This window comes from Pollicipes pollicipes, unplaced genomic scaffold (assembly GCF_011947565.3).
Source record: "Pollicipes pollicipes isolate AB1234 unplaced genomic scaffold, Ppol_2.1 Scaffold_6629;HRSCAF=7858_pilon_pilon_pilon, whole genome shotgun sequence".
Classification (NCBI taxonomy): domain Eukaryota; kingdom Metazoa; phylum Arthropoda; class Thecostraca; order Pollicipedomorpha; family Pollicipedidae; genus Pollicipes; species Pollicipes pollicipes.
This window is the reverse complement of record NW_023596909.1, coordinates 155,358-165,128: the sequence shown is the minus strand read 5'-3', so window position 1 is coordinate 165,128 and position 9,771 is coordinate 155,358. Positions and strand designations below refer to the sequence as shown.

Sequence of the window (9,771 nt, the reverse complement as noted above, 5' to 3'; positions counted from 1 at the left end):
AGCATTTGCCAAGTTACCCACAAGAAACGCATATTTTAGCCCGCATGCTTGCTGTTGCGGAAAGAGCGGAGTGTAATTGTTTACGCTGCTATCGAAAAGACATGAAATACACATGGTATTGTGGAGTAGCAATGGAAATAAAAGACTGCATTTAGCAAACATCGCGAGATAATATCGCTTGAAACGTTCATATCAAAATATTTAGTTAGTCGTGGAACTTCATGAACTGCGGGGGCTCTTAGTGTCCTCCATCCAAGACACTTTTTATTAAGATATTGATAATTAAAAGCGGTAAGCCGTTTCCTTGAAAGAGTAATCTGAGTCAATCAAATGCGAAATACCAGGGCATATAGTTGGAACTTAACCGAATATTCAATAAAAAGCGTTTTCTTGCCACTGAAAGAAGCTCAATTCGAGACCAGCGAGCGTGGGTTTTATAGGAAGAGACCCAAATTGTCCTTGTTATTTCCTAATCCGCACATCAATGAAAGGGAAGAGCGAATTCTGTTTTCCTCCTTTGTCAGCTTTACACTAGAACGTTGAACGTTAAGATAAGTGAAAAATTTATGAATATGCGACCTGTGCCGAAACAACAGAAAGGAGACGTTAAATGTATCGCCGATAAAGTACTGATCGGAAGTCCGGGGCGGCACATATAGACGTGGGTCCGAGCGGAAGCCCATTTCCGTGCTCCTGTCCGTCTGCGGGCGGAGCACTCTTGTGCAACTCGTGGTGAATCGTACGATGACCTTTTACATTATATATTTACAGGTCTGCGCCTGTCGTGAGAAGTATCATAAGGCCGTCGGGATGAGCCGGCGGCGGAGCGGCGGCGCGTCCGCCGAGCCCGGCGGGAGGGTGGTGCTCGTCCTCACCGGCCCCCGCTGCTGCCCGCAGAGGCGCCGCTGGACCTGGCCAGCTCCAACCACTCGACGGACGCGCGTGACGAGCGCGTCACCGTCGAGCCCGTCAACCAATCAAAACCGCTCAACGTCTCCGTCGAGTTCGAGCAGCTGCATCAAAACCTGGCGCTGGCGCTGCCGGCGCCGCCGCAGGCGTACGAGGTGGCGCTGGCGGCCGCCGTGGCCGCCGCCACCTCCACCTCGTCCATGTTCCAGCACACGCACAGTCCCGGTAGGTGTGGCGCCCCGCGGGGGCGGGAGAGAGGGCTTGCCGTGGCCGCGTCAGGTGAGGACGACGCTGTGAAGTCGGAATGCATGGGTTCTGCTTGATGGTCACTGTCGTGTCGTCGTGATGCCAAGCGTGGGAAGCGTGCGAATGGTCGCGAACGTCTCGGAAGCGTGGATGCGTTAGTTCGTGTGGCTGGAGGTGCGGCGACTTCGTCCGCAGCAGGTTTGGAGGCCTCCTCGTCGGCCATCTCCAAGCATCCGCCCGCTGCGCTGTCATGTGAGGCGGCGGCTGGGCCGGCCGCGCCGTCGCCAGCCCGGCCGGCCTGCGAAAACTGGCGCCGGCGGTATGCGCTCGGTGGGAGCCCGGGCGCCGCTAAGCACCTTGTTAGCCGAGCCGGCCGGGCCGCCGCCAAAATCCGGCGCCGCTGAGAAAGCGGGCGGCTAGTGCGCGCGCGCACGCGAGGTCGGCCGCGCCGCCTCCGCGCTCGTCTCCGGTGCCGCGACGGCGCCGCTCCCACGGGCGGCGTTTTAGCCGACCGCAGACTCGCATCACTGGCTCGGCCGGCGCCGGCCTCGGCGCCACCGCTTATGTTTGTTTGCACTGTGGGAACCGAAGGGGGGGGGGGGGGTCTGCAGTCGCCCGTGTGTTGTGGCTCCCTGGGTACGTTGTATTTTGTTGCGTCTGTAACCAGCTGCTAGTTGTGGTCGCCGATAACGCATCGCGGCGGCGTTCGATCTTTTTGTCGGTTTTCGGTATTTGTCCGTCGCTCATGTTGTGTTGACATCCCACCTTTTGTCAGCTTCTCGTAGTTTGCCGATCCTTCAGTATGTGTTGACACCTCACCTTGTTCGGCCCCGCTGTTGTGCTTTCTGTCCTGACTAACCGGTCGGCCGCGCCGCCGCGGGCTGTGCCTCCCCGCATTTGTGACGCCCCCGCTCGAGGGCCCGTGCCGGCCGGCGCGTCCGCGCTCTCCGTGTCGCCGCCCGACGCGCTGCCGTCCCGCAGCGACCTCGCCGGCGCCGCCGGAGCCACCGCGCTCTCCGTATCTCCGCGCCAACGCCCGGCGCGCCAATCGATCCGCGGATTCATGTGGACGGCGCGACGCGCCGCGCCGCGGCCGCCGCATAATGCCGGCCGATGACCTTCGGCGGCGGCGCGACCGTTGCAGGCGGTGGCAGCCGTGCGCCGTCAGCAGCTGGGCCCCCCGGCCGCGTGGCTGTGGCTGGCGCGCGTCGGCTGCGCGGCCGCCCTCCGCCGGCTGGCTCGGCTCGGGCAGGGAGTCCCCGGAGGGCTGGCCGCACCGGGGAGGTGGGGTTGCCGGGCGGCCTCTGCGTCTGGTGGGAGATCCTGGTGACCGCGGCCCGGATCGCTGGGCCGTGTTCATGCGTTTTTTTTTTTCGCGTCGGCAGAACGAGTGCTTGGAGAAGATTGTCTGCCGCATCCTCTGTCGTTTTTGTCGCAGTGCTGGCATGTGAAAAGGTGTCGACCACGCAAGGTCGGCATGAAGCTCAGGCTGAAATCAACTTTGGTAATATCACGCGTGGACGCGTGGACGAGGTTATGTCGAAGATGTCACTACGCGCGCAGAGGAGCTGCGGTCTTGTTAGGTGCCGGAGGCCACATCCGCCAACCCGGCTAACGTCCTCGCATGTCCTCGTCGTCCTCGTAACGTCCTCGCCTCGCGTGACACGCGTGGTGCCGTTTTGGGGCTGTGTTTGGCGTCCGCTTTCTGGCCGGACCGCCGCGCGTTTTCTCCAGATTCGGCGGCATTCGCCCTTGAGCTATGAGCGGCGGCCGGTGGTGTGGCATGGTGCACTGTCGGGCGACCGGGGGCCCGCAGCGGGAGCAGGGATCGCGATGCATTATGCAGGCCAGGTGCAGTGCGCCGCGGCGGACCGCTGCACAGATCTGCCTCCCGACGCATCACTTACGGCCTCCTGTCCGGGGTGGGACCTCCAAGCCAGAGGCGATTCAGGGCTCGTCTCCAGGCCACAGGCGGCTCAGCGGCCGCCCGCTTAGCTGGTGGTGTTCAGTAATGAGGTTAGAATCCATCTATTTCTCCTGCTGCCAGGCGTCCTCACGGACCGTGTGGCAATTACCGGCCCGGTGCCCTGAGAGAGCTGATGAGCACGATTTGTTTCCACTGCGCCAGTTGGTCTGATGAAACGGCGGGTCTCTCGGCGGTCTGTATCTCGCGCCACCAGATGCTCCTTTACTAGGGCCGCGTAAGTTGGCGCGGGTTGTCGCGCTCAGCTGCGTCCAAAAGCGTAACGGACTGTGACTGAAAGTTAGCCGGACGGGATGGCGTTTGAGGCAGAAAATGGACTGTTTGCAATTGCATTCACTTTGATATTTTCGCTGGTTCGTTTTACTTGGAATTGTCGACTAAATCTGGAAAACAAACGGGCTTGAACTGAAAGCCTTCGCAGTTGAGGTCTGTTGCAATGTTAATGTTCTACTTCATGCGTAGACATCCGGCCAGTTCTGGCCGACTTGAACTTACAATTTCAAACCGCGGCGTGTTTGGTATTGAGCGGGGTCGTTTCTTTGAAAGCACCCCCAGGCGTGATGAATCTTCAGCCAGGCTTACACATGCAGTTTAGCGTTTGGGCTGTCGATCTGCCCTCGATCGCCGTTTCTGCTCCCTCCTCGACATGGCCAGTGGGCGTCTGGAGGAGAGCAGGAGTGCTCTGACCTCTCCCGCTGCAGTGCCGGCGTCGCTGACCGGCCGCGCTCCGTGGCGGGTGCCCCTGACGAACGCTCTCGTTACGAGACGAGGGTCTCTGTGCTCCGGCGCTGGCTGGGCGTTCCTCAGCGGCGGCCGGTCTGCCACAGCCTTCGCGGCTGCGGCCGCGCCACTGCGGTGAGGTGAGCGTCTGTGTGAGCGGTGGAGATGAGCGCCAGTGCGAGCGGTGAGGTGAGCGCCTCTCACCCGCCGCCCCGCCATCAGCCGCTGTCTCCCTGTTGCAGTGTCGGCCGTCCTCCGACAGCGACCGCAAGCTCTGGAGCGAGGAGAAACATGGAGCTGGCGCTGGACGCGCTGCGCACGGCGCGCATGTCCCTCTCCAAGGCGTCGTCCGTGTACGGCATCCCGTCGACCACGCTGTGGCAGCGGGCGCACAAGGCCGGCATCGGCACGCCCAAGAAGGAGGGCTCCAACAAGAACTGGACCGAGGAGGACCTGCAGCTGGCGCTCAACGACCTCAGGTCAGCGCGCGCTCCGCCGCTCTCGTGCGCCCTCCCCCTCCCGTTCCCCGCGGTTTGGTGCGACGGCGGGGGCGTCGGGGGCGGTGGTTCTTTGTTGTTAGCGCTGTCGTCTGGAGTCGAGGCATGCAGTGGATGTGGTAGTGAGGCGTGCAGAAGGGCCCGGCCTGAGCTGGTGGCGGCCCTTGGGGAGTTGACTCCATTAGCCGGATCAGTGAGGAGGTTACCCAAAGCTCAAAATATTAATAAAGCAAGTCAAGGGAGATTTCTGCAAAACTGCTTTGATTTATGTTATGTTGGTGCATGTAACGCTGCGCGTTGTTTGTGGTATGAAATATCATGGAAACAATGTAAAACAAAACGGCGTCTATTTCAGGAATGTTTGTGCAGGCGCTGCGTTACGCGCGGTTTCTGGGAACTGTCGCGAAATCTGTCAAGCGAGTCATGCAACTGTAGGATTTTTGTGCCATATCACAGCGCCGCTACCACAGAGCAGCCAGTTTTTTTCCATTAACCTGACAAAACCTGCCAACGTCCTCGTACGGGTATTGGTAAAAAAACCCTCAAGCTTATGGCTTTTGTGCTGAAAATAACCGGCCATCAATGTGCCATGGAGTGCCGGCATTTTCGACGATTTCGCCCGGACTTTTGAATGGGTGGATTTCGAGGATCGGTTTGCACGCTGAGCAGCGGCGTTGCGTGAGCCCCGGCCCCAACATCCGATCGCGAAATTCCGGGTCGACGGAATTTTCTGGAGAAAGCGTAACGTGCCGCAATGCTCGGCATGGTCCGACCCGCGCTCTGACGCCACCCGACCTTTACCGCGGCCGTCGCCACTGACTGTAAGCCATCTCAGTCAGACAAGTATTTGTATAGTTTGATATTGTTAATACAGCATCCGAGTATTATCCTGGTACATTTAAGGTGCCAGGAGTCGGGCATTATCATAGTATATCCCAGGAATTGCCTGATGCCGCCCAGTATATTACAGGGCGCCATTTTCAGCTTAAGAATTCATAATACGGCGTCATTGCCTAATTTTGACGCTCCCAGGATGCATCGCTGCCCTCGTTTCCGTGCCGCTTGTCGGGTGCGGCTGAAGTGCTAGAAAAGTGGACGCACTCAGAACGGAAGCCCACGTGGCTGCGACACTATACCCACTCCCAGCAGAGCAAAGCGCGGTGTTCCAGCGGGCGCGAATTCCCAATATCCCGTTCGGCATCCACCGCGGCCTCCTCCACGAAGAGCAGCGTCGGACGCCGTCCAGCTGGCGTCGGCCCCGCCATGTTTGTCGCGTGGCCTGCCTCCGTTTTTCCGCCTGTGTGGACGTCGCTTGACGTCACGCCGCCGCGCTCCCGACCGCTGCATGGCGGCCCATTTGCGGCGCTGTGCTGGCGCGCGGCCCCGCCGGGTGCGCGCCGCCGCGCCGGCCGGACCGCCTCCCGGGGCGGGCCGGCCGCCGCCGCCAGTGCGGCGAAAGGCCGCGTGGCGGTGAGCGGCTTACTGGGGCTTAGCCGCGGCCGGGGAATGGCGGCCTGGTCCTGTCCTGCGTCCGTGCGTGGTGTTCGCGTCGGCCTTCTGGCCGGCGACAGCGGGGGAGGGAAGGCGCGGTAGTGGAAATGGCGCGGTGGCCGGACATCGCGCTGGGAACTTCGGCGGGCTCAGATGCCGCCCTGTCCGTTGACATTAGTGGGCCGGGCGTTGTGGTTAGGACAGTGCGTGTGCGAGCCACTTCACTGGCCAATGTCGGAGGCTTAACGACGCATTTAACTATTCAGGTGGCTTAGTGCCACAGTCTCATCATGCCGGTCACAGCTGGGGGCAGTGGAGTTGCCAGTCTGCGCCTCACATGCGTGCGGCGTACCAGCACCAGCATGGCGGACCGTACTGCGCGCCCGGGCATGCCGGCGGGAGGTGGCGCCCGCGAGGCTGGCGCCGGTCGCTGCGATTAACTTCGGGGGCCCGGCTGGCGGCCGGCGGGCACCAGGCTCGGTGCCGGGTCACCGGGTCTAGTGCGCTTCCCCGCCGCGGGAACGATGCTAGGCGACTTGTGGGCGGTGACCGCGCCGCCTGGCGGGGCGGCTGCGGCCAGCGTCCCGCGCCAGGCGGCGCTAGTGACGGACCCCGTCGGCCGTCGGCTGCTCGGCTGCTGCTGACGCGGAGACGGTCCCCGACACGGCTGCTCGGTGCTGCTGATGGGAAGAAGGTCCCCAACGCGGCTGTCCGGCTGCTGCTGATGGGGAGACGATCCCCAACACTGCTGCTCGCCTGCTGCTGACGTGGAGACGGTCCCCGACACGGCTGCTCGGCTGCTGCTGACGGGGAGACGGCCCCCGACACGGCTGCTGGTCGGTGCTGACGGGAAGACGGCCCTGACACGGCTGCTGGGCTGCTGCTGACGGAGAGACGGTCGCCGACACGGTCGGCGATCGGCGTCAGCGGCTCTTATTGGCTCAATGCTGTCCATAACCTGTCCGACCACAAAAACAGGCCAGGGCGATCGCCGTTGTAGGCGCCTTGATATGAGGCGGAGGCTCATTTTAGCCGCGGGCATATCAGTTTGCTCAATATACCAGGGGAGTGTTAGTTAAACGACGATACCAAATTATCGTAGCAGATATCGTAGCAGCGTTGGACGTTTCGAGGCGGAGCCGACGGTCACGAGCGGCTCCGGAACGCCGGTGAGCCGAGGCGGCCTGGTTTATGGAAAATGTTTATTTTTAGCATGAGCACTGATAACGATGAAAAACGAGAAGCCCAATGCCTTAAACCAAACAAAATGGGTCTAGTAATATAAAAGACCGACAGGCCCCCATTCAGCTCCTGGTTTGTCGGTATTATGAGTGCAATATAGTAGATTTAACTGCCTTCAATATCCAGGAGATGCTGGTTTGAGGACTTTGTAGTATTAAAATCGGCTATATTTAGGGTACTTAATATTTCGAGTTGTGCTCATCGTCCGGAGAATATATATTGATGATGAGAACTCTTGAGGATAGGCGCAGCTCGAAATATTGAGTACCGTTAATAAAGTCGTCATTTAACACTACAACGTTGTCTGCCCGGCATCTCCTGGTATATCGAAGTTCGTTTACTCTATACAATAGTTTTTAAATCATAATTTCAATTTGTTTCGTCGTTCTTGTCATCCTGATGTATGAAGGCACAAAGATGTGCAGTAGCACGAAGATTTCGTAGAATTCGACATCAACAGTCTGATGTTTTATCTTCCATCAGTAACTAGGATAAGATGAGATGGAACTTGGATACAATCTATGAGCACCCAGTGCCTGACTCGCTGCGAGCATTTGAGCGTGCTGAACGTAATGCAGTGACAGTCTCCTTGCGGTGCTACTTTCCAGTGGGTAGTCTGGTGTGTACACTGCCGCAAAGAGGGCGCTGTTAGTTTCATGTTCGCCGGAAGCAAATATTGTGTGGCGTGATAAGGCTATTTGTTCATGTGAAAAGAAGGGGGGAAATAAAGTTAAGCTTTTGTATTTTGTATTGTTTCTTGTAATGCTTCAGAGTGTAGTGTTTGTGCACAGACGTGGTGGCCCGTTGGGGCATTGGATGTATCATCGACGTTCACCGTGCGCAGCAATGCGAGAGACGTGTGTTTATTCCATCATGTGGGGCGTGCGCTGGGCGCTGAAGATCAGATGGTACGCAGCCTGTCCGCATCACCGCTCTGTCTGCCGCAGGGCCGGCCGCATCTCCGCCAACAAGGCCTCCAAGGAGTACGGCATCCCCAACTCGACGCTGTACAAGATCGCCAAGAAGGAGGGCATCAAGCTGTCGGCCCCCTTCAGCAACGCGCAGACGTCGTGGACGCCGGCCGACCTGGAGAAGGCGCTGGACGCCATCCGCGGGGGCATGTCCGTTATGAAGGCCGGCACCGAGTACGGCATCCCGTCCGGCACGCTGTACGGACGCTGCCGGCGCGCCGGCATCGAGCGCAAGACGGTGGGCCAGCCGTGGAGCGAGGACGACATGCACGACGCGCTGGAGACTGTGCAGCGCGGCGAGATGAGCATCAACCAGGCGTCCATGTACTACAACCTGCCGTACTCGTCGCTGTACGGCCGGATCAAGCGCGGCGCGCTGGAGACGGAGGAGGAGGAGCCGCCGCCGACGCAGGTGCCGCCGGCCAGCGCCGCCGCCTCGCTCGGCTACTAGCGGCCGCGGCGGGCGGCGGCGGCCCGGCACGCGCCCCACTCACACACCACCACGCACACGCACACACGGGGGCGGGGCAGCAGCTCGGCAGCGGGACGCAGACTCGCCGCACAGAGGGAGCGAGAGGGAGGGGGAGAGCGCAGCTTCACAGTGGCGGACGCGGCAGCTCCGGGGACGTCCGTACACCGGCCGCCGTGAGCGGCGCGGCGCTTTCACTGCTCTGTCCACACGAGTGTAACGCCAGCGCGCGGACGCCTTTTTACCTTGGCCGTTGTCGCATGTGGGCGTGGCCGTGACGCTGACACGCTAAAGCATGTGCGGCGGGCGGGGGCAGCATGGCTGGCGCTCGGTGGTCCAGGGAAGGGGCGCGGCCGCTCCCCGCGGGTCGGCTGCACCCCACGGGTCGGCCGCTTTGTACGTAGCGGGGTAGGGCGAGGGCGCGGCGGGGATCTGATGCCCGCGCGTGCCGAGTGATAATCAAGACAAAGTCTTGGGACTCCCGTGTGAAACACGCCAGGAGGTCCGGGGGCGCCGAGGACGCGGAGGGAGGGAGCTGGGGCTGTTGCCGTGGCTGGGTAACGTTTGCACACTAACACAACGGCACGGGGTAGGACAAACAAGCACACGCAAGCACACACACACGCACGCACAAGCTCAGACACTGACGCCGACACACTCCGAGGCACAGGCAGACACTGACTCACACGGCTCGCGCCCGCGCGGCGCGCGCCGTCCCGTCGCGCAACGAAGAGACGCCGCCTGGGCGCCCGCGTGCTTAGTCAAACGGTACAAAGGCGTGAGAATGTGTACACTCGACGCGCCCGGAGGCACCGGGGCGCGCAACACTGGAAACGTTACGGGATATACATAGTCACTTACCCTGAGGTTCGGGAGGCGGCGGCGTGCGGCTCTGTTCCGCCGCGCGCCGCTCGCGCGTTGTTTTCACTTGGTTTTAGCTGTGGCGCGCCGTCGACCGGTAGCGTGTCGCGGCCGCCCGTCGTTTTAGTTGAGAGTCGGGTAGTTTTACGTTTAGCAGCGGTCCGGTCACCAGCGGGCAGCACCGTGGATGTGTAGAAGCTAGCCGCCGTCGCTGGGTAGAGGTTAGTCCGCTTTTGTTGTTGCTTTCGCTATTAACTGTTGGCGTTGAGTGGGCGGCCGCGGCCGCCGGGGGGCCGGCGCGTGCCCTGCAATGTGCTTCTCCGTGGCCGGTGTCGTAGGCGGTCTCCGAAGCTTTACTACTGCCTGAGCGAGCGAGCGAGC

At 60.9% G+C, this 9,771-nt stretch overlaps 1 protein-coding gene across 1 annotated transcript; it reads left to right on the top strand.

The window, feature by feature from the left end:
• Positions 1-897: 897 nt before the first annotated feature.
• LOC119107031 (uncharacterized) lies at positions 898-9,771 on the top strand (the record flags this gene model as incomplete). The annotated part of the gene is made up of 3 exons (XM_037230384.1): positions 898-1,039; positions 4,102-4,338; positions 8,037-9,771. Coding segments are annotated over 3 exons (854 nt in total), but the record flags the coding sequence as incomplete, so codon positions are not given.